Source organism: Mus pahari, chromosome 7, assembly GCF_900095145.1.
Source record: "Mus pahari chromosome 7, PAHARI_EIJ_v1.1, whole genome shotgun sequence".
Classification (NCBI taxonomy): Eukaryota; Metazoa; Chordata; class Mammalia; order Rodentia; family Muridae; genus Mus; species Mus pahari.
In genome coordinates this window covers 70,486,988-70,510,549 of record NC_034596.1, presented here as the reverse complement: position 1 = coordinate 70,510,549, position 23,562 = coordinate 70,486,988, and the positions used below count along the sequence as shown (strand labels likewise).

Genomic DNA, 23,562 nt, shown 5'->3' with positions numbered 1-23,562 from the left:
AGAGAGAGAGAGAGAGAGAGAGAGAGAGAGAGAGAGAGAGAGAGAGATTCACAATGAAGAATGAAGCCCTGGCTGCACCGGAACTCACTCTGTAGATCAGGATGGCCTCGAACTCAGGGATTTTCTTGCTTCTGCCTCTCCAGTGCTGAAATAAAAGGTGTGCACCACCATGTCTAGTGGTATCTGGATATCTCTTAAAATTGGCTTTCCTTCTTGTGTCCCATATGCTTGTCATATCCCATAATGTTTTATTTGGTAAATGTAGTGTTTTTTTCCTACAGGCAAAGGATTAAAAATACTTGTGCATTATAATATTTATACATTTTCTATTGTTCTAAAAAGTTACTTTTTCCTTCATGTCACCAGTATCAGGAGAAGTACCTTGAAAATAGGGATTTCATCAAACTTACTTAAAAAATTTTAATTTGTTTTATACCATTTATTTATTCTTCTATTCATTGTTTGGTCTGCCTGCTATGTGCCTATCCCTGTCTGCTTGCCTGTCTATCTGTCTATCTATCTATCTATCTATCTATCTATCTATCTATCTATCTATCTATCTATCTATCTGTCTAATTATTTTGTGCGTATGTGCCATGTGTCATGGCATGATTAAGGAGGTCAAGGTACAACATGTGAAAGTTGGCTCCCTCCTTCCACCATATAAGCTCCGGGAATTGAACTTAGGTAGGCTTAGCAGCCTGTGACCTTCCTCACCTAGTTGTCTCACCAGCCCACACTCACTTTTGAATGCACTATGTACAGAATACAAGAGTGTTTATTATCTGTCTTTGTTAAATTATATTGTTTTGCTTTGCAGTAAATTCTAGCATAGGTCTCCCATGCTCCTGCAGAGCATGCTTTTATTTATGGCATGTCACCCCAAGTGTTAGAGCGGTCCAAGAAATTTGGGATGATTTGGACTTTTCCATTGCGAGCATGTCTTCCCTCAGGTCTCCCACTCCTCTGAGAGACAATCTTTCAGAAATGGCTGCATTTCGAATAAACAGCCTTTATGCACTTGTACACTAAATATGAAGTGTGTTTTGCTTATCTAAAAACTGCAGCCATTTAAGGCCAGTACAGAGTAGCTGATGAAGGGACAGACTATACCTCAGCCCTGACAGCTTTCATTGGAAGTACAATTGCGTAAACACTATTCCATTTTGAATTTTCCCTTTCCTCTTTAAATAACAGACAAGCCAAGGAAAACTTTACCAATTTTGGGTGGACTGCACCATTATTTAGAAGAGTGAAGACCGAGAAATAATCAGAATATTGAGTTGTAGGAAATTTGTTTAAAACTATTATCACAAAGTCCTAACTTCCTCAACCACATATGTTGAGAGCACAACAGGGAACAAAGCAAATAACAAATTTCAGGACCGAAAAGAAGACCACAACCAACCAACCCATATATGTGCTAGAAAGGATCTGTGCTGTGAGTCTACTTTTTCACAACATGCAGTTTTCTACCCCTAATCTTGAGTCATTTTATAAAATCTTTCGGATATGAGATGCAAGGAGACAGAGGAAGGGGAGAAGAAAATTACTCCCAGATTTAGAAACACAAGGTTGGTGTTAAAGGTCACTACATTATTGGCAGTGATTCCAGAATCATTGAATTAAATGTGTTGATCAGTCACTTCACACAGCAAAGGGCTTTGAAAAGAAATCAAACAATTTTACTGATTTCTGGATCTGTGCAATTCTTTTTACTAATTTTTAAAGTTAGCATACAAAGGAATGGGGTTCATTATGGCATTTTCACAAGTACAGTACTTTCACTGTACTTTGTTATCTATCTATCTATCTATCTATCTATCTATCTATCTATCTATCTATCTATCTATCTATCTATCTATCTATCTATCTATCCATCCATCCATCCATCCACCCACCCACCCATTCATTCATTTCTTCCTTATTCCCTTTATATTCCGCTCACTGACCTCCTCCCACTCACTTCCTCCCATAATCCTTCCCTCCATCCCCCTTCTCTTCTCCTGAGAGCAGGTGAGCTCTCCTGGATATCTCCCCACCCTAGCACATCAAGTCTCTGAGAAGCTAGGCACATCCCCTCCAACTGAGGCCAGACAAGGCAGCCAAGCTAGACCATATCCCAGGAACAGCCAACAGCTTTTGGGATAGCCTCCTCTCTAGTTGTTTGGGACCCACAAGAAGACCAAGCTGCACATCTGCTATGAAAGTACAGGGAGGCCTAGGTCCAGACCATGTATATTCTTTGGTTGGTGGTTCAGTCTCTGAGACCCCCAAGAGGCCAGGTTAGTTTATTCTGTTGGTCTTCCTGTGGAGTTCCTATCCCTTTGGGACCTGCAATCCTTCACCTTATTCTTCCATAAGAGTCCCCAAGCTCTGTCAGCTGTTTCCCTGGGTGGAGGACAGCCATGCTAGACTCCTTGGTGGTTGCCTAGGAGATGGGTCTCAAGTTGGGCCGATTATGGGTTGTCCTCCCTCACCTCCCCAGCTCCTCCTCTCTGGTCCTTTTCCTCAGACAGTCCTCCCTCATGCTTTCAGGTCACAAGTATTCTGTTACCCTCCTTTCCATTGCCTCTCTGTTCAATGCAAGAAAAGAATTAATAATAAAACAGTATCACTAAATCTGGAAAGGAAGATGACATAACGTTTCTCTCCAAAGATGCAATTCATCAGGAAGGAGGGTCTTGAGGCCATCGGCAAAAAACAGTACAACACGTAGGATCTAAACATGTTTTTACTGATTTTAATGATTATTTTTATTCAAGTGTCTAAAAACAAGAAGTCAGCGACTCACAGATCAGTGAGTCTCAGCTATAACACCACGTAGCAGAGAAAAGGAATTGTATATGGTATACGTGGCGTGCGTTATTTGATTATTTGAATTGAAGTCAGTAGGATGAGGAGGAGGATGAGAGAGAAATAGTGGCCAATCATAGTTTTAAAACATTCAAATGTAAATTGTTCTATGGGAAAACTCTTTTTAGAATGTCCAATTGTGGTTTTCTAATATCAAGAAACTGAGATTTGTTTCTTCTGCCTTTTAAAGTTTTTTTTTTTTTTTTCCCCATCTTTTTCCCAACTTCTCCTGCACTGGACTGAATCAAAATAAGCACAGTTCTCGGCTTGTCTGAGTGTATTTACTTGTTCAAAGGCTTCCTTTCATCCTCCCCTCATGCTCATCTTCTTCCTGAGCTTTGCCTTGGATGCACATGGTGTTTTCCTGCGAGTGTCCTCCCCACTCGTTTGATTCTTGAGCTGCAGTTGCTTTTGATAGGTCCGTTCCTAAGAGATTCAGGTTTGTACTACGAAACACTGTTAGTGATTCCGATTATCTTCCCCCATCATTATGACGTGGAGACCTTTTTAAGCGTCTATGTCACATTCCACTTCATTGGGATTGACTGCAGCTGAGTGACTGTCTTAGCCTTCCTTTCAGTTATCCATTCTACCCATGACATTCAATTTCCCATACTTCACATCTCAAACTAATTGGAGACTATACCTTATACACATCACAGCTTTGCGTATGAGAAATACTTTGTCTTTAAGCCAGAAAGCATACGGAAGGAGGCAGTATAGTATGCAAATTCTGTAAGGGACCCCTCACCTTGCTGCCCAGAGAGCCCTGATAGTTTCCCAGTTCCCAGTCATAGCTGAGGCTTCTGGTTTTTACCTCCTTGCTGTTCCCTAACACACAGTTTTTACCAAAGTAAAATAAAAAAAAAATATTCTACGACATATCAGGATTCCAAGGAATTTCCAACTTATTTTGTTTTATAATTTAGTAATTGAATTTCTAAGCATCAGATTGTTTGCTGTGTGTTGGTAGTTACAAAAAGTATTGGTTGTTCAAAGGATAATAGGTTTTAGGGGAAGAAGTTCTGACATTCCAAACCTGCTGTCAGGGCTTAGGTGGGGTCCACTACAGCCTCTATTTCTCATTAGCTTGAAACTTTGGAGAAATCTGTTCTGCTTTTGTTTCTGGGATAGTGGGGCAGAAGAGCAATTGTGTAGGTTAGGCAGGGGGGCTTGAGGAACAGACAGATGTTTTCAAAATGACTGGGATCCATTGGAAAGCCATTCCCAATCCTAACCTAAGTCATCAAATTAGACAGCAGAGCAGAGCTGTTAAGTAGACTATGAGAGTCCACCAGCTGTTTTATGCACACATGAGTGCAGCGGACATGAGGGATGGAAGCCAGCAGGTTCCCTTTGACTGATGACCCTGATTTCCACTGAGCCACCGAGGAAAACTGTAGAAGGGAAACCGTAGGGTACCTACTACTATTCTGATTTCCCTTAATTACCTGCCATGGATCTAACATTTAGGACTTTGTCTAAATTCTTTGAAGGCAATATACATAAATGGGTTGTAAAAAACCTTTTTGTTAGGATCTACTGTATAAAGCAAAAGCCTTCAAATTCTTTTTAAATGACTTCTTTCAGATTCCAAAGATGACAGTTTTGCTTGAGTTTTTAGCTTCCCCCCTTCTCTCTCTCTCTCTCTCTCTCTCTCTCTCTCTCTCTCTCTCTCTCTCTCTCTCTCTCTCTCTCTCTCTCTCTCTCTCTCGGCTCTTTTGTTTTTCTTCTTATTTGACTACACATCTCAGTTTATGCTCCACCATGACTCTGCAGTTGCAACCATTTCTGAACCCCATGCTTAGTCACAGCATAACTCACTCTGTGTTGGTTCTTTGGTGAAACGTTTGTTGGAATGTGGATTGGTCTACACATGTCGACCTTTGTGAGTAGTGACTGTATGTGTGTGATGCATTTGTCTAGGGCCATTGCTGCCAATGGAAAAGCAAGATGGGTTGATGGAGCCTGTGATTAGGTTATTTATTTATTTACTCTTAGAGTTACAAAGTTCTTTCCTCTGTTGGAAGTCTATCAATCTTACAGTTATCTTGGTTGTTAAATATAATGAGAACTGTTTACAAGATTTCCAGAAGGGAAGACATAATGCAAGAATAAAGAGCTCCTGCTATGAGCCAAAGCCACATATCTCAAAGATGTGCTTAGACTGGTGTAAATGGGAGATAAGCAGATGCTGAGTCAAGCCTGGTCAAGCCTGGGCTTTCCCCTCTAGTCAAAGTTTAAATCTCATCCCTGTGTTCAAATCTTATTGAGGAGCAGGCTGGACTAGGAGGTTTGCTTCAACCTCACAGGTTTGCATGAAAGGAAGTCACAGAGCACTGTGTGTCTCCCTGTTAGCTGTAGTGACTCCATCTTTTAGTAAACATGACCTGATTTGCATCCTTGGATGTGGGAAAGCAAGGAAGGAGAGCTGACCTGTGGGTTTTCCAGCCATCACACGACCTGTTACAATTCATGACTCCGTGGGCATTATCCTTTTAATCTTTATCCCAAACTATTATCACTATTATAATTTTGATCAGAGAGGAGAGGTCTGATGACTCTCTCGGCAAGTATAGCTTTACAGGTGGCTAAGTGCAGGGGTCCACTGGTATAACATGGGCTCTTGGTACCACAGGAGAGATGGGTCACTGCGGTGAAAACAATTCCATTTTCTTTCCAGTGAAATAAAATAGAAGTCAGTTGTAATTCCTAAAGGGCAGCTTAACATTCTGTATGAGCAGAAATTATGTAGCATGATTGCTACTTCTAAAGTGTGAGTCCCTTTAAATTCCATTAACCATTGGCTGACTGCATTACATTTTGGTCATTCTAAGTCAGGGCTTGAAAAATTGCAACACCCTTGGTCTTGCAAACTTTATATGACCCAGCACAGGGGAAGGCCAGGGCCAAGTAGTGGGAGTGGGTGGGTAGGGGAGCAGGGGCTGGGGGGAGGTATAGGGAACTTTCGGGATAGCATTTGAAATGTAAATAAAGAAAATAATAAAAATTAAAAAATTACAAAAAAAGGAAAAACTGCAACAAAATAGTCACCACTTGCAAACAAAATGAGCAAGCATACAGTCATGCCCTATCCACATAGCAATGTAACGTTGTCCATCTGTCAGTATGATTTGGGTAACCTTTAGCAGAAATATGTATGTATGTATGTATGTATGTATGTATGTATGTATGTATGTATGTATGTATATAATTTATTGCATATTTATTTATTATATTAGTTATTAATTGTGATTATAGTGAAAGGATGTCTCCTCATGTTTTTGCATTTCTGATAGTCAGTGGCATTGAACTCTTATTTTTCTTCATGTAGCTGTGGAACCATGTATTTCTTTGCTTAAAAAAACAAATTCAGGTAATTTGTTCATTTCCAATTTGATTTGATTTTTGGTTGAGCATTTTAAATTCTTTATGTATTCTGAATGTAATCTCTTGTCAGATGAAAGCAGTTCGGATTCTATAGCTCTCGTTACTGTCGGCTTGCAGGAGCTTCTACTGTTCCTCTTGTTGCCTCTGCTTTACAGAGCCTCACCTTGGCCATTGCCTGTGTCAAGGTCTTCAAGTGTTTCTGCTCTGACTTCTAGTTGTTTCACAGTCTCAGGCTTCAAACTTAGTGCTTTAATACTGTTTTCCATTGATTTGGGCATAGGCTGAGAGAAAGAAATGAAGTTTTGTTCTTCTGCATATGGACATGCAGGTTCCCCAGGTTTGTTTATTGTGTATACTCTCTAATGTATTTGTGTGTGTGTGTGTGTGTGTGTGTGCGCATGCATGTGTGTGCATGAGTGAGCATGTGTGCACATGTCTCAGTGAGTGAGTGATTGTATGACTGTGTAAGTGTGTGTGTGTCTCTGTGTGTGCTTGTGCATGAATGAGTATGATGTGTGTGTGTGTGTGTGCGCGCGTGCACATGTACATGAGTGAGCATGTGTGCACGTGCCTCAGTGAGTGAGTGATCGTGTGATTGTGTGAGTAGTTATATTATTGTGTAAGTTTGTGTGTGTGTGTGTGTGTGTGTGTGTGTGTGTGTGTGTGTGTTAGCTCCCTTGGGTATAGACATTAGCTATAGATATATGAACTTATTTCTGAAGTCTGTACTCTGCTCCCCTGGTCTGCATGTCAGGATTTATGTAGTACCTGTGTTGTTGTTGCTACTGCTGTCCTGTAGTGTACATTACAACCGCTCATTGTAATTGGTTCCAGTTTTTGATTTTTTTTTTTTAATTCTCAAGATGCTTTTAATTCTTGGGGTATTGTGTGCTTTCTTATGAATTGGGGGAAATTTTTGTTTCTGTGAGAATGGCAGAACTGTGATAGAAGCTCTAAGATGGTTCTATATTTTGTTGAGTCACATGGACATTGTAGCAGGATTAATTGCTTTAATTCACACACATGTAAGATCTTTCCATCTGAGCGTGTATATCTTCCAACAGTTATTCATCTGCTTTTTGCAGTTTCCATTGTCGAGGTCATTTATTCTCTGAGATTAATTTGCTCCCAGGTATTTGATATTTTCAATAGCTATTATAAATGAGCTTGCTTTATGATTCTTTTCTCAGCAAGTTCACTATAGCACATAAAATTACTCATATTTCTATATTGGGTTTGCTTCCTGAAACTACCAAATTTGACCATCAGACCTGGTAATCTTCTGATGGGGTCGTTAAATTATGGTTTCTAACCAGGGTAATATGACTTCCTTTTTGTCTGGATATCATATTTCTTTCCTGTATCCAATTGCTCTGGCTAAGAACGTGCCACATTCTGTGGATCACATGAGCTGCATGTGTTATCCAGATCTTATAGGAAACAGTTCCAATGTCTCCCTCCCTACTCACTATGATTTTGCTCTGAGACTGTTGAGTTCATTTGTTCTCTTTCATTGTTTATCTCTGATGCTTCTTTGATGAATGTTGATGGATTCATTGCTGGATGATCGGTCCATTGACGGAATAGAGATGTTGATATCCACAGCACTCACTGTGTTATAACCTCTTTCTTTAGATATAACAATATTTATTTTTTTTGGCACATTGAGTATTTTATTTCATTTTATTTTATTTTATTTTATTTTTTCTGAGACAGGGTGTCTCTGTGTAGCCCTGGCTNNCCTGGATCTTACTCTGTAGACCAGGCTGGCCTCGAACTCAGAAATCCATCTTCCTCTGCCTCCCAAGTGCTAGGATTAAAGGCGTGCGCCACCACTACCCTGCTTTATTTTAATTTTTGAGACAGGGTTACTCTATGTAATACCTCTATGAGATATTCTAGCATTAGTTAGAAATACATGTTACATTCCCCTCATTAGCCCATAGATGCCACCTCTCTGTGACTTTCTGCCATTTTTGACTTAAGGTCTGCTTGCCTAAGTATAGCCATTGTTGTTCACTTGGTGTGGAGCGAGTTTCACAAGCTCCATCTCTGCCCATGTCTGTGTATCACCTCAATGGTGAAACAGTAAGTTCTACTTATAAGCAGCACATTGTTGGATCCTGCCTTTTAGTTTATTTAGGTGATATTTATTTTTTTCTTTGGGGCTTCTGATATGGTTGCATCCAAGGTTATTAGCATTATGTATAGAACTATTTGTGTCATTTTCTTTGTTTTCTGGTTTCAAATGGCCACACTTTAGTCGTTGGCTCTGGGCTTTATCTCTGTTGTTTTCTGTGTGGGTTAGATTCCATTCTTTTTACCTTTTATGCAACTGCTCTTCTAGAGAGTTTTAGTCTTTTGCATCTTCTCAGAGTGGTACCCATCTTTCTTTTGCTCTTTTACTTTCAAGTGTGGTTTCCCTTGAGCATCATTCCATTAAGGATGCTTTAGCAATGATGGATTCCCTAATTTTTCCTTTGGACTTTGGTCTTGTACATTGTTTAGCTCACCTTTGTTCTCCCATAACACTTCTCAGTGCAATAATCTAAGTTAACAATTTTTCCCTTCTAACATTTAATATGGTGTCATATTCCCTTACAGTCTATTAGTTTTCTGCTGAGAAATCTCCCATAAATTTAATAGTGGTGACCTTAAATGCAAGTGAATGCTTTTATGTTTTTAGAATTTGGAAGTTTGGCTGTGAAATGCAACGGCTAGGACATGTTTGAGTCAAATCTATTTCTTGGGCATTCTGGGTCTCCTCTGTGTCTGTAACTCTCCAAGATTAAGGAGGTTAACAGCTTTCTCTTTGTCACTATGGAAGTTTCGTTTTTTATTTTCTTTATTAAGATAAGGTCTCATGTAGCCCAGCATGGCTTTGAACTCACTATGTAACCAAGGGTGACCTCACACTTCTGATCCTTCCGTTTCTGCCCTTTGCTTCTGGAGTTCCAGATATGTGCCACCATGTCCTGTTTAATGCAGTGCTGGGAGGGCAAAGCCAGGGCTTTATCCATTCTAGGGACACATTCTACCAACTGAGCCACATTCCCCATCTCTAATCTGGAACTAATCTAAGACTAAAAAAATCATCATATTCCTGAGCTACAGAACTCCTGGATATGCACCCAGAGGACTCTGAACCCACTACTGAGAGACTTGCCCATCCATGGTCGTTGCTGCACCACTCACCATAGCTGAGGAATGAAACTAGTCTCAATGTCTATTGATAGATGAATGGGTAAAGAATGAGGTACTTATATTCAATGGGATCTTAGCCGTAAAGAAAAATGAAATCATGGCATATTCAGGAAAATGGATGGGTCTGGGACTCATTCGTTATGTGAATAGGTTTTCTGTTCTTTACTCTCCTTCCTTGCCTCCTGGAAGCTTCATAATTTGACCATTTATTCATTTACACATGTCTTATAAGTCTTAGAAACTTTCTTTGTTCTTTCTAATGATTTTTCTCTTTTATTTCTGCGTTGTAATAGTGGTACTCCAAAAGCTCTGTCTTTAGGTTCAGACATTTTCCTGCTTGATCTAGCTTGTTGTTAAGGCTCTTGTTCATCTTTTTTATTTGACTTCTTTCATTTTTCATGTCCGAGGTTTAGAATTGGTTCCTTTTGATGAATTCTTATTCATTTCATTAATTGATTTTCCTGTTTCAGAGAATTATTTAAATTATCTTGTATGTCATTGATCGTCCTTGGAGTCATTCTTTTGAGTTCTTGCTCAGGCATTTTTTCCTATTTTCCTTTCCCTGGAGTCTTGTTGGAGAACAATTGCACTCTTTTCGATCTATCCTGTTACCTTGCATTTTCATATTTCATGTTTCCTCATGCTGACATTTGCATTTCTAGGGGATCAGTTTTATTTTAAGTCGTGCAGCAATGCCCATGGATGGGCAAGTATCTCAGTGGTGGATTTAGAGTCCTCTGGTGCATATGAGGTGTGATGTAGCTCAGGAATATGGTGATTTTCAGTCTTAGATAACCTCCATACTAGAGGTGGGGAATGTGCCTCTACTACTGAGTGATTTTCATATTTGAAGAATTTCTTTCTTTGTTTCTTTTTACTCTGTGTCTTTAGTAGACTATATTGGCTTTGGTTCAAGTTGACCATTATAGCTATGGTCTCCAAATAACTTCTTGAGTTGCAGTCAATGGCTGTGAGCACAATTCACTGGAAGCAGGGCATGAAGCCTGTTGTTCTCTGCAGGGCTGTCAGGTGGGGTTATTCTAGCAGCCAAGGAGATTATGACACACAGAGCAGTGGGGGAAGGGTACTTACCTAGTAGAGTCAGGCAACATTTGTGTAATGTAGCACAGGAACAAAATGGGAGGACTTAATGTCAATTTCTGTGGACCATGTTCCAGGCTAGAAGGTCCCCGGGTATATGTAGTGTGATTCCCATGATAGAGGGAGCAATGCTCATGTGTAGTACTGAGTGCATCTGTTAAGTCTCCAGTGATGGTATGTAGGTGGAGCCATCCTCGAACCCTGAGTGGAAGGTATACAGGAAGTCGGGTAGGTAATGTGCAGTAACAGCCAAGGTAGGAAGGAGGGTGCTTCATGACCACAGTTCCCCAGTCATCTAAAGCAATGTAATAGGATGCCCTTCCTGAAGACTTGGTGAGGCTTCAAGATTGCCCGGCAGCAAAACTTCAGGGTGTCAGTGTTAGCTGTTACGGGGCCTCCTGTGTATTTTTTTCATTGTGGTAGAATGTTCCAAGTATCAAACTGGTCTTGTCCTGGGAAATAGGGCAGTTGATAGAAGGCTTTAGTCCCTGCTTCACTCAACTGTCTGCCCTCATGCCCCACAGTACCTCTGTTTCATCTGCTCTTTCTGGTGAGTGAGTATGCTGTTCGAATAGTACCCGTTCTTCCCCTGTCCCTTCAGCTCTTCCTTTCTTTAGAGCCACTTCTGTTGCCACTAGCTAGCCATCTTACTGTTGGCTTTCTTCTACCACTAACAATGGAATGCTTTATGGCAAGAAGAGGCTCGCTCCTTAATCCTATGTTTACTTTGTATGTTCTTGCCATGTCTAAAACATGTATCTGCCCCAGACACCAGCTTAGGAATTCTCCCAGGGGTCACACTTGTTTATGAGCCATTTCCTTGTTTATGTTGATCAAAATTCATCTGAAAGTCTGTAAAATCTCTCAACTGGCATACCAAAATTCCGATGGTCTCTTCTGACTTCACTTACTTTCAACTCTTCGCAATTATTATCTTTCAATTTTTTTGGGGGGGGGGTGGAATTGGGTATTTGTTAATTAGTCTCTACTTTCTATTGTCCATTTTTAAAATGTTGCATGGAAGTAACACAAGGAGAGAAAAAAGGGAAGCACAGCTATGTGGTATACCATTTGTATGAAGTAAATATCCAAGGCAGTTACTGATACTGACAGGCTCTGAAGGGCATGATGTGATCGTTTGTACCTCTAGATAGGCAGCTATTATTGATGATAATTCCCCTTTGTCCTTGGGGGATATGTTCTGGGGCCACAGGGCATTCTGGAAATAGTGATAAGTGCAAACAATGCACAACTGCTTTCTCCTATACATCGAACTCATGATAATGCTTCATTCATAAACTAGAAATAGTAAGATTTTAGCAATAATAATAATAATAATAATAATAATCACAAAGAACAATTATAACAATACATTGGATTGGGATGTGGTCATTCTAAAATACATTTTTTATTTGTACTTTTACTTTTCAACTAATGAAGTATCTTATGACTTCTTTTTGGAAAAACCTGAATTTACAGAGTCATTATTATTGTATTTTGGGGACATTATTAAGTAAAATAATGGTTGCTAGAATGTACACACTGCCAAACTAAAGTGGCTGATTTGCTTACCGAGAGTGAGTTAGAGACTGACTTACCCATGTAAGTCATGTAGAGTGTGTAGACGCATCTAGAGTTTGAATATCCTGAGCAGGGTATGGGGTTCACATTACTATGGTAGATGAAGCAGGGCGGCAAGAACTTTCACTTTTAGAATGATGCACGATTTTCAGCATTTGAATTGTGTGTTCTAGAATTTGTCATTTAATAGTTTTTTGATCATGCTTGACCATTTGAAACTGGAGAAAGCACAACAGTTGATAAGGGGATGTAGCTGGACCGGTGCCTTTCAGTGGCTTGACTTCACACAGTTGCAGTCAACATAACATAGTAACTAAAGTCTCCACTGATGTGAAACATATTTAAAAGAATCATGATAATTGAAATTCCCATGGTAGTGCATAGTAGTGCATATGGAAACTATTTATAACCAGGAACTACTCTCTCTCTGCCTCTCCACGTTGTTATGTAAGTAAAGATAACTATCAGCAGGAAGTTTTAGTAACATGATTAAAACATGGCTTAACATTTTACTGACTTTAGGTATCCTACTACAGATCACAAATTTCTAGTGCTACACAATAAGATTTGCAGAAATAACGGCTTATGTATTTGAGTTCATTGTGTGGGGACATCATTTAAGGCAAAATGAAATACTTAATCATAGACAATGATGTGATTTATCTGTGACACAAAAATGAAACAGGCTTTTTTCTTCCAGTTTTATGTATGGAGAACTGACCGACAAGAAGACTATTGAGAAAGTCAGGCAGACTTTTGACAACTACGAGTCAAACTGTTTTGAAGTTCTTCTGTACAAAAAAAACCGTAGGTATTTTTGTTACCAATAAGATGACCTAGGTCTTTCTAAATTTTAGTTTGGGAAATGGTAGCTAAGCAACAAGGTAGAGAAGATTATAATGCTTCATTATTGCTCTTGGTGTAGGGGGAGAGATTGCTGGTGAAATTAGATTGAAAAATTAATGATGATTTTACCCTTGAAAAGATCCCCTTGAAGACTGGAAACAAACATGGTGTATTTCATTCTACTTTTACAAATTTATTTTAATTATTATTTAGTGAAAATATATTATATGGATGAATGTTTTGCTTGCATGTATGCATGTGTACCATGTGCGTGCTTGGTGCCTGCCAAGGTCAGATGGTATCAGATCTCCCAGGACTGGATTACAGATGGTTGTGAGCTGCCATGTGGATGCTGGCAACGGAACTCAGATCTTCTGCAAAAGCAAAGGTGCTCTTAACTGCTAAGCCAGTTGTTCATATTTATTGGATACAAAGTGACCCTATTACTTAGGAGTGCTATATGAATATTTAAATCAAACAAGGAACACTCAACATTTCAAATATTTACTTTTTGTGGTAAGAATATTGGAAATTGCTCTCTTGGCAACTCTGGTGTCTACAGTTTGCTTTTATTATTAACCATATTCACCATGCTGTGCAGTACATCTCACACCTAGACAGATAAACTTATCTCTTGTGTCACAAATTGTTGTATTCTTTATTGTCACTCCTATCCCAACCCTACAGCCGAGAACCTCTGCTGTCTGATGTGTGTTTCATCTATTTAGTTCCAATTAAAATGAGCACATGTTTTATATTAGTCTGCTGTGCCTGGCTTAGTACTTAGCATGGTGATTTTTTTATTTCTTCGACATTGTTGCAAATACCATAAACTAACTCTCTCTTCCCCCCACTCTGTGTGTACATGTGTGTATTACTGTATACGCATGTGTGTACATGTGTGTATATTTGTGTATTGTATAGGTATGTGTATACATGTATATGGGACACATAGACTATGGAGGCCAGTGGAGGACATTAGATGTCTTCCTCCCTTACCTTCTGTATTCCCTGGAGAACCAGGTCTCTTCCTTGAGTTTCTTACTTTCCAGATAGACTAACTAGTCTGTGAACCCCAGTCATCCTTCTGTCTTTGTCCTTTCCTTTTCTCCCAGTGCTGTGGTGATTCACACACAGAGCCATGCTTGACTTTTTGTGTGGGAACCATGCAGGTTCTTATGCTTGCTCAGCAGACATTCCTACCCATTGAGTCATCTCCCCAGCATAAGAAATTCTTTTAAAGACTGAACAGTATTCACTTTGTGTACATACTTCATTGTTTTATCCATTTATATATTGATGGACATTCAGATCAATAATAAATTGGCTCCTGTGAACTGTAGTGCAATGAATGTGAGTGTTCATGTTTTGTAGATTTTAAATCTTTTGGGTAAATACCCAGATGTGGGACTATTACATCATATGGCGACTTTAATTTAAAAAATTAAAATTAATTCCGGAGTAGGTTTTTTGCAGTGTCTGTGCTAATGTATGTTCAAAATTGCATTATTAGAGGATTCCCTTCTTATAGTTACTACACAAATATCAGTGAGGTGGATATATGGTTATTTGTTGTCAATCTTTACAAATATATCCTTTAGATAGACTTGAACTGTTTCCTGTTTAAGAGTGATGGGCATAGGCATTATTCCCAGGACAGGACAGTCACATCTAGTAAATATCTGCTGATACTGTGAATTGTTCCCTAGGATTAGAATTGTACACAGTCTTTTGCTACTTATTTCAACACATGGTACAGTCCCTATTTGGAGAAAAAATAACCAACCAACCAAACCAATCAACCACCACTACATGCACATCTTTAACAATCAAGTCTTCTATTTAAGTTGATGGCTCCTTTGCATGGTCACATGAACTTTGCTTCTTTCTCAAATGTCATTCTTCTCCTTTCATTCTCCTCCTCCTCCTCCTCCTCCTCCTTCTTCATAAGTAGAGTCCCTTCATAGTCCTTAATCAAGAATCCATCTCTAAATGACATCTGTATGCCAAGGAAGAACTCTTTTCCCCAACGTCATCTCTCACTGGGTATATTGCCCACACTTAGGACAAGGCCCGTGCTATGTAGTAGCTGGCCTATACAGAACAAACAGTGGTGTTTTGTAGACCTTTTGTTTCATATTGCTTTGTTTTGGGAGGATTTTTTTGTCTTATTAGACTTTTGCTTGTATATTATGATTTTTGATTTTGTGTGTTTTTTGGGGTTATTTGTGTGTATGTGTTGTGTGTGTTTCTTGTGCTTTTTTTTCTTTTCTTTTTTCTTTTTTTAAAAAATTCTGGCTTTGTTGTTTTTGTTCCTTTGTTTGCTTGTTTTAAAGAGAGAGAGAAAGTTGACATGGAGTTGGGGTGGGTATGAAGGTGGGGAGAAGCTGAGAAGAGGTGGGAGAGGAGAATCTGAGATCAGAATATATTGTAAAAAGAATTTATTTCCAATAAACATGTATATAAATGTGTATGTGTGTGCATATGCTTTCGTGATAAGTGACAGCAAAATCCATATCTGTCTTCAGTGGTTGCTATAGTCTTTTTAAGTGTGGGAGACATCCTAACCTCAGTAGAACATGTTGGTTCTAGGTTCGTTGTATGTTGGATCTCATGGAGTGCAGTTTATCCTTCCCTTTCCTTCGATCTGTTATTCTTTATGGAATATGTGGAATTAACATTAGATTTTCTTTTTTAGCACTAGACCCACAAAAGGATGACAGCCCCCATAGACATTGCCTCAGAGAAGTGCATTTGGCAATGGGATCATTTTCTTTGCTGGTTTTACTTATCAAAACTTTCAACAATTTATCTTGTATTTTTAGAACCAAGGCCAAAGAGATGTTTCTGTCTGAAGTCACACTCAGCTGCTAGCATGTCACACAGAAAGTAATCAGTTCTGAATGATCAGTTCTTCCTACTACATAGGCTATACACATTTTCTTGGTCTTCCCTTTAGGCTCCGATATTTATTTATGATTCATAGGATGCCCAAATGCCCAAACCCCATTCATTTTCACATAGATATTTCTAGTCTTTGGATGACTTAGATATATGGCCCAAGTTTAGCAAATAATTGAAGATGACTTATCCTCCCATTTAAGTAGAATTTATAAATATTTGCTCAATTTTCAAACGTTGTAGCCAAGTCCATAGTTTAAGTCTGTCAAAAGTACTTCAATGGGATTCTATTTTTTTAATTTATTTTTAAACATATTGGAAATAACTTGAAATTTACATTTTTACAATTCTCCTTCTAGGATAGTTATGGTTTAAAATTATGTGACTTTTGTTCATCTCTGCCCAATCTCTTAAGGGAACTGAATATTGCTATATGAACATCTGTATACAGCTGGTAGGAGACAGGCCCTGCCACCCTGTAGAAAGCTCCAGTTATCCTCTGTGTGTTCTCTGCATCTGTCTTTAATTTTGATTTTTCTTTAATAGGAAGGATGAGTATTATCTATGCATTAGTGTAGAGCACAAGTGTTTTAGCCAGATTTAAAGGAATCTCACAAGTGGTCATCTCAAACAGCTTTTACACATCAACTACAAAAAGAGTGTTTTGTGACTTTGAAAAATGTTAGATGGGGAAATTGACATATCTTCTGAAGACTGGGGAATGCCAGAATGCCAAGCCCTGCCCCCAAGACTTTTATCACGTTATTAAGTTATAGTAAACAGCATTTTGCAAATGGGGCAATTGAGGTTTCTGACTTACTTAGTCAAGGTTGACATTTCAGCTTGTAACCTTTTTAAAATTTCCCCCCATTTAGTGCCCTATTAAAAGGAGACATTTCCTATTCTGGGGAAAGTTTATCTTTGGGGTAAAGACAGAACCTACCTATGTTGCTAGTGCCCAGTGCCCAAGCCCTGCTCTGGGTGTTGGGAAGAATATACTTCTGTCCATCCATCTCAGACTCCCTGTCCACTTGACCCTTAAAATGAGAATATAGAAGATGTTTCAGAGCCACTTGAAAATATTCAGCCCATTCTGGGGGAAGTCTTTGCCTATGAGCTGAAAAAATTCTACCTTGATATTTGGAAACAGCTTTTCAGGCAGCCCCGTCTCTTCCAGAATTCCAAAAGTGGCTGTTTTGGTAGGAAGGCATGACTGTGGCACCAGCTCTTCTTGTCCAGATTTCTAGCAGGCCCAGGAAAAAGAAAAGGATTTTCAGTGCTTTTATTCTTTGTTTATAACCCTCTCTGCCTCTAGCTCACCAAGTTGGAACAGCCACAGGCCATGAACACAGCAGTGTCTGGCAATGGTTATTTGGAAAACTGTATATCACTCACAGTTCCCAGACACGCTGTGTAACACGAGGAGCAGAAAACGGGGAGGAAGCCTGGCTGGGAGATGATGGGGTTGTTTCCAAGTCCCCTTCTTGTTCTGCAATCATCTCAGAAAGGCGGTGCCCTCCTATGGACCTGTGAGAGCCACACAGACTCAGTGGCCGGAGCTGAACATTATCTTATAAATCTCTCTGCAGTGGCCTGGTTTCTGAAGCCTGCTGAGGGACACAACTCATCTGGTGTAAATGGCAAGTTAGCCCTTCCATGATTTAGGTAGATTCCTCAGGTTGAGCAGGTAATTTAAGAGCACTATTATTACCATGACCATTTAAACAGAATTGGCAGTGACATTAAGTGACCCAATTTTGGATCCAGGTATGAAAGAGGTTGTTAGTTGGTTTTCATGGGGGACCACTAAGATGCTCTAAGTTTTCAGTTGCATCAGCTACACGTAACCTCTTCTGCCCCTAAGCATGGATGATTTGGGGCTTTTATTGCTCTTTTGCTTGATAAAAAATCTGATGGAAAATGAACTTATTTATTTACTATTTTTTTTATTGTGATAGAATGTTCTTTCAGTGTGCTGCTGCTGCTGTGTGGATAATTATTCCCTTGAGGCATTTCTCATGTCTCCATCTAGTCCATTGTTGCAATTTATTTGTCAGTTCTAGGGTCTGTCCAGACTCTGAGCTTTAAAACTGCGAAACTCTCATTCCTCTGGAGAATGCAGTAGCTGTTTCTTGAAGAATGATGTGGCGCAGTTGAGCCTCCGTGGGCAGGAGGCAGTGGCTCACCAAGACACCGAAGATTCTCAAGCTCTGAACACACATGCTCTTTTACTTTCCCTTTGATGATTGCCCTAAAGGTTTCAGGTACCACTCAGTGTACAGTAGCTATCAAGTATTGGTGATTTCTCCTGTGACCAGGAACACAGCCATCGAAGTGTCACCTAAGTCCACCCGATGGAAGAGAGGGCCTTGGGACAGAAGCAGCGTCTGAGATGCTCTTCTGGGAGTCAGATTTGTCAGGGTGGTAGGTGTTGCTGTTGCAGATCATTGGAAACTCTTGTCAAGGTGACAAGACCAGAGAAGCATGTGGGAGTGATCACACTTGGTGACTCCTTTAGGAGGGAGACGGCTTTTGTGTGCACAAGTTGGGAAGGGATCCTGTACTTTTCTTTAGAATGTTCATATTTGGGGCTAAAAATGCACTCATTAAGTCTGAACAATTAGTAGCTGATAGAGAGTTAAACAGTTTTGTTCTGTTGCTTTTGATTGAGATTTAATTCAAGGCCTTATGCATACAAGACAGACATTCCATCACTGGACTACATCCTCAGCCTTTGTTAAAATTTTAATTTTGTTCTCAATTATTTATGAGACAGGGTATTACTAAGTTGCCCAGTGCGCTCTTTAGCTCACTTGTAGTACAGACCATTCTTGAATTTGTGATCCTCCTGCCTCAGCCTCTTCAGTATATATAAAGCCTGACTGTAGGCCTGAACCAGCAGCGCTGGTTAAAGCATTGTATTTAGTCACGTAACAAAACTGCTGTTTTGTTGCTGAAGCAAGGGAAGACATGGCAGAGTCGTGGAATCTAACCCTTGCTGTGGTCCTGACACCCCTCTGTCCTCTTTCTTCCTCTTTCTCCCCTACAGGTACCCCTGTTTGGTTTTACATGCAAATTGCACCAATAAGAAATGAACATGAGAAGGTGGTCTTGTTCCTGTGTACATTCAAGGATATTACGCTGTTCAAACAGCCTATAGAGGATGACTCAACGAAAGGTAATGTCCAAAACGGAGCTTCTGGACCCAAGAAGTCGGTGGCCTTTTATCTGCCTCTTCCTCCTCCTCCTCCTCCTCCTCCTCCTCCTCCTCCTTCTTCTCTTTGTAAAACACCAAATCTATGTTATTTCCTCATATAATAACCTAACTTTAAGCTGAAATATATCATTAATAAAGCATGTCTAATGACAACTTAAGTATTAACAATTAAAATAAGTCAAATTGGAATAAAATTAATACATTAACAAAACTCCAATGAATTGTACCTCTTATCACATGTATGGCTGCCTCAAAGGGAAAGACACACAAAGCCAGTAGTATCCCAGGAGCTAATACTGATAGCAAGAACACACTGTGAAGTACAAAGGGCTGATTACAAACAGACAGACAGACAGACAGACAGACAGACAGACAGACAAAGAAAAACTGGAATTTTTATGCATTCAGAAAATGTAGCTAGAGAAACACCTGAAAAAATGTTCAACATCCTTAGTCATCAGGGAAATGCAAATCAAAACAACCCTGAGATTCCATCTCACNCCAGTCAGAATGGCTAAGATTAAAAATTCAGGTGACAGCAGATGCTGGCGAGGTTGTGGAGAAAGAGGAACACTCCTCCATTGCTGGTGGGATTGCAAGCTTGTACAACCACTCTGGAAATCAGTCTGGCAGTTCCTCAGAAAATTGGACATAATACTACCGGAGGACCCAGCAATACCTTTTCTGGTCATATACCCAGAAGATCTTCCAACTGGTAATAAGGACACATGCTCCACTATGTTCATAGCAGCCTTATTTATAATAGGCAGAAGTTGGAAAGAACCCAGATGTCCCTCAATAGAGGAATGGATACAGAAACTGTGGTACATTTACACAATGGAGTACTACTCAGTTATTAAAAACAATGTATTTATGAAATTCTTGGGCAAATGGATGTATCTGGAGGATATCATCCTTAGTGAGGTAACCCAATCACAAAAGAAGTCACTAGATATGCACCCACTGATAAGCAGATATTAGCCCAGAAACTTAGAATACCCAAGATACATTACGCAAAACACAAGAAAACCGAGAAAGATGACCATTGTGTGGATATTTCATTCCTCCTTAGAATAAGGAACAAAATACCCATGAAAGGATATAAGTACAGAGACAAAATTTAGAGCTAAGATGAAAGGAAGGACTATCCAGAGACTACCCCACCCGGGGATCCATCCCATCATCAGCCACCAAACCCAGATACTAATGCACATGCCAGCAAGATTCTGCTGAAGGGACCCTGATATTGTGGCCTCTTGTGAGGCTATGCCAGTGCCTGGCAAACACAGAAGTGGATGCTCACAGTCAGTTATTGGTTGGAACACAGGGCCCCCAATGGAGGAGCTAGAGCAAGTACCCAAGGAATTGTAGGGGGCTGCAACCCTGTAGGTAGAACAACAATATGAACTAACCAGTACCCCCTGAGCTCGTGTCTCTAGCTGCATATGTAGCAGAAGATGGCCTAATCGGCCATCATTGGGAAGAGAGGCCCCTTGGTCTTGTAAATTTTANATGACCCAGCACAGGGGAAGGCCAGGGCCAAGTAGTGGGAGTGAGTGGGTAGGGGTGGGGGGCTATAGGGAACTTTCGCGATAGCATTTGAAATATAAATAAAGAAAATAATAAATAAAGAAAGAAAATAATAAATAAATAAAAAAAAAGAAAATGTAGCTAGAGAAATCTGAAAGCCTGCCAAATTTCAGCATTACACACATTGACTTGTTTTCTAACAGATTTGGTTTTAGATATGTTTTTAAAATACAGGTTTAATTTTGCCCTCTATTATATATAACCACAACCCGGGCAAGATGTACATTGTCTCCATTAGCTTCCTGTACAGGCACTGCACTTAGGCAAAGATTGAGTCAATCATGCAAATGTGTTAATGTTCAAAAATAGGCTATAAAAGTACAGAACCTAAAAGAGCAGTCTAGATAGTGTACATATGGTTCATCTTGTGGATGGGAACAGGGCCTAGTGCACATGTTCATGATACAGAAGCACTTCTGCAAGCGCAGACACATATCAACCCAGGTCTCCATTCAACACAGGAGTTAAGTCTTCTCCCAAGGACCCCTTGTGGTGCCCAATGGAAGTGGGAGGAAATCGGGGTTTAGGAGCTCTTCACCTTTTTGTCCAATCAATGGGGGTAGGGCAAGAAAAATGAGTGCAAATTTATTCTTGAAATGGTTTCTTAATAAAATATTTTGAGTTTGCTAGACCCATGAACTGTTGAGTAAACTTAGACATCAAATGCTGAGTCAGCTAGCTTGTGGCTGTCTTCCCTCCATCCCAAGCTGCCTGTGCACTGAGGAAACCATCCTGACTGAAATAAAAAATGGAAGACATGGGTGTCTACAGCATATTTTCTCCCCCTGCCTCCCTCCCCTGCTGTATCTTCCTATGGCCCTTAGTTTTCTCTACATTTGTCCTAGTGAAGTGTAGGGAGGAATTCCATAGAGCATGGTTAATTCAGGAGCAGTCTGATTGGCACTTCAACACCCTATGCCCAGGGAGCTTTAGAGTAAAGGGAATTACACATAGCCAGGGCTGATTTCGCTGAGCTTCTACCAGAGAGCTCTTGATAATTTGATGGAGTTTTGTTCAACCAACTGAGCCTTACTGGCTGATTACATTCAGTTTACTTATCAGCTTCTATTTATGCAGTTGTATGTTCTCTTGAGTGGAAGTTGTAGCATTTGTCGTAAAGAGAGTGGCTGGCCCAATGCAAGCCTCCCCAAGTGGAGCGTTATTGACTGCAGCATCCAGAGGCGCAGCTATGGAAACCTAGAGCACTCTTTATTTTCTCCGATGTAATTTATTCCCAATTTATTTTCTCCATTTGGGTTTAAATTAGAAGATGGTGTCATATAAATGGAGACTTTAAATTCATTTAGAAATAGGTTTTATAAAATGTTATTTTTAAGAACCGCTTAGGAGACCAAAAGGGAATGCCTGCTTTTATGCAGTTGGCAAACGTTCCTTTCCCTTCCTTCTGAAAAAAAAAAATAAAAAAAATAAAAAAAAAAACCCAGCATAGAGCTTTAAGCTTTCCAACTGCAACCATAATTACAGAAAATGATATTAATTTATCCCTTGCAGGTGAGTCTAAATACATAATATTGCATCTATTCACATTTTTGTTAGTACCAAATTAAAAGGAGAAACTTGATACTCTGCCAGGCATTGAAAATATGACTGAACAAATTAATTTGTACATGTCTCTGAAATTCTAGACTCTATGAAGTCATTTTCTGGAAGATCAAGTAAAATATCTAATTTAGGGCCTAGATAATACAATACTCTCTCTCTGTCTCTCTGTCTCTGTCTGTCTCTGTGATCTCTCCCCCCTCCTTCCCGCCCCTTTTCTATGACCCAGGCAAAGCTGTAGCTCAGTATTATGTCGTTTCAGTCATCCAAATGCTGGAATTCCAAGCATGAACCATCACAACCAGCTAGCATTACCTTTAAAATATTAAAACATACTTCTAACCACCTTGTACTTAATGTTGATTTATTTCTTTGAAACTTCATGGTGCTTCAGACAAAGGCTAGAAAACGTATTTTTCCTCCATTGTATATGGAACACTCATCAGAATATACCATATTTTGAGACATACCTTTTTTTTGACCAATTTGAACAAATATATACCTTTGAGAATGTATCTTAGACCATAATGGAATCAAATTAGAACTCAGTTACTAAAAGATGCATGGAAAATTCCCCAACAATTTGGAAGTTAAGGAACACATTTCTAAATAATATACAAGTCTAAAAAATTCTTAAGTAAAAATATTCTGAACTGAATCAAAATTTAGCTCTTTGAGATTTGTGGAAGAGAGTAAAGGCAAAGGCTTAGAGGAAAATATGAAATGTTAAATGTACATTAACAAAGAAAATGACTTAAAATCCCTCACAACCCAGTAACCTAGTTTCCCTCTTAAGAAGCTAGACAAAGAAGAGAATGTTAAACCAAAACAAGTGGAGGACAAAATCCTGAACCATACGGGAGAAATCACTGGACAACGTTGGAGACAAATCCACCAAAACTCAAGGCTCACCCTCACAATAAAAATATCATTAGAGTTAACTACAGCTCTGATGACAAAGAGAAAAGAGGCCAGTGCAGAAAATGAAAGGTCTATGCCCACTTGTACTGTGGCTACTAAAGCTAGACAACGATCACTCTGTGGTCACTACTGATGACTTATAAGAAATAATAGATCATTCTCATGAGACAAAAACATCTTACTGCCTCATCACTATTAAATACTTAAGCAGTAAAGAGTAATTGACCCAAACCAAGGGAAGAGAAAGTACAAATAATTTCATCAGGAGACCCTAATAAACTCTGAAGGAAGATATTTCTCCTTTTCCTTCTTCAGGATTTTACACACCCATATATGATTAGCCATCATTCCCCTCATCCACTCTCCCCTCCCCTCCCCTCCCCTCCCCTCCCCTT

General features: G+C 39.6%; 1 protein-coding gene across 1 annotated transcript in view; it reads left to right on the top strand.

The window, feature by feature from the left end:
• Kcnh5 (potassium voltage-gated channel subfamily H member 5) overlaps positions 1 to 23,562 on the top strand; it is a 273,990-nt gene that overhangs the window by 25,371 nt on the left and 225,057 nt on the right. Inside the window, exons 3-4 of the mRNA XM_021201919.1 lie at positions 12,833 to 12,939; positions 18,929 to 19,057. Of these exons, the coding sequence (XP_021057578.1) occupies positions 12,833 to 12,939; positions 18,929 to 19,057 (236 nt within the window). The remainder of the gene's footprint in view (positions 1 to 12,832; positions 12,940 to 18,928; positions 19,058 to 23,562) is intronic.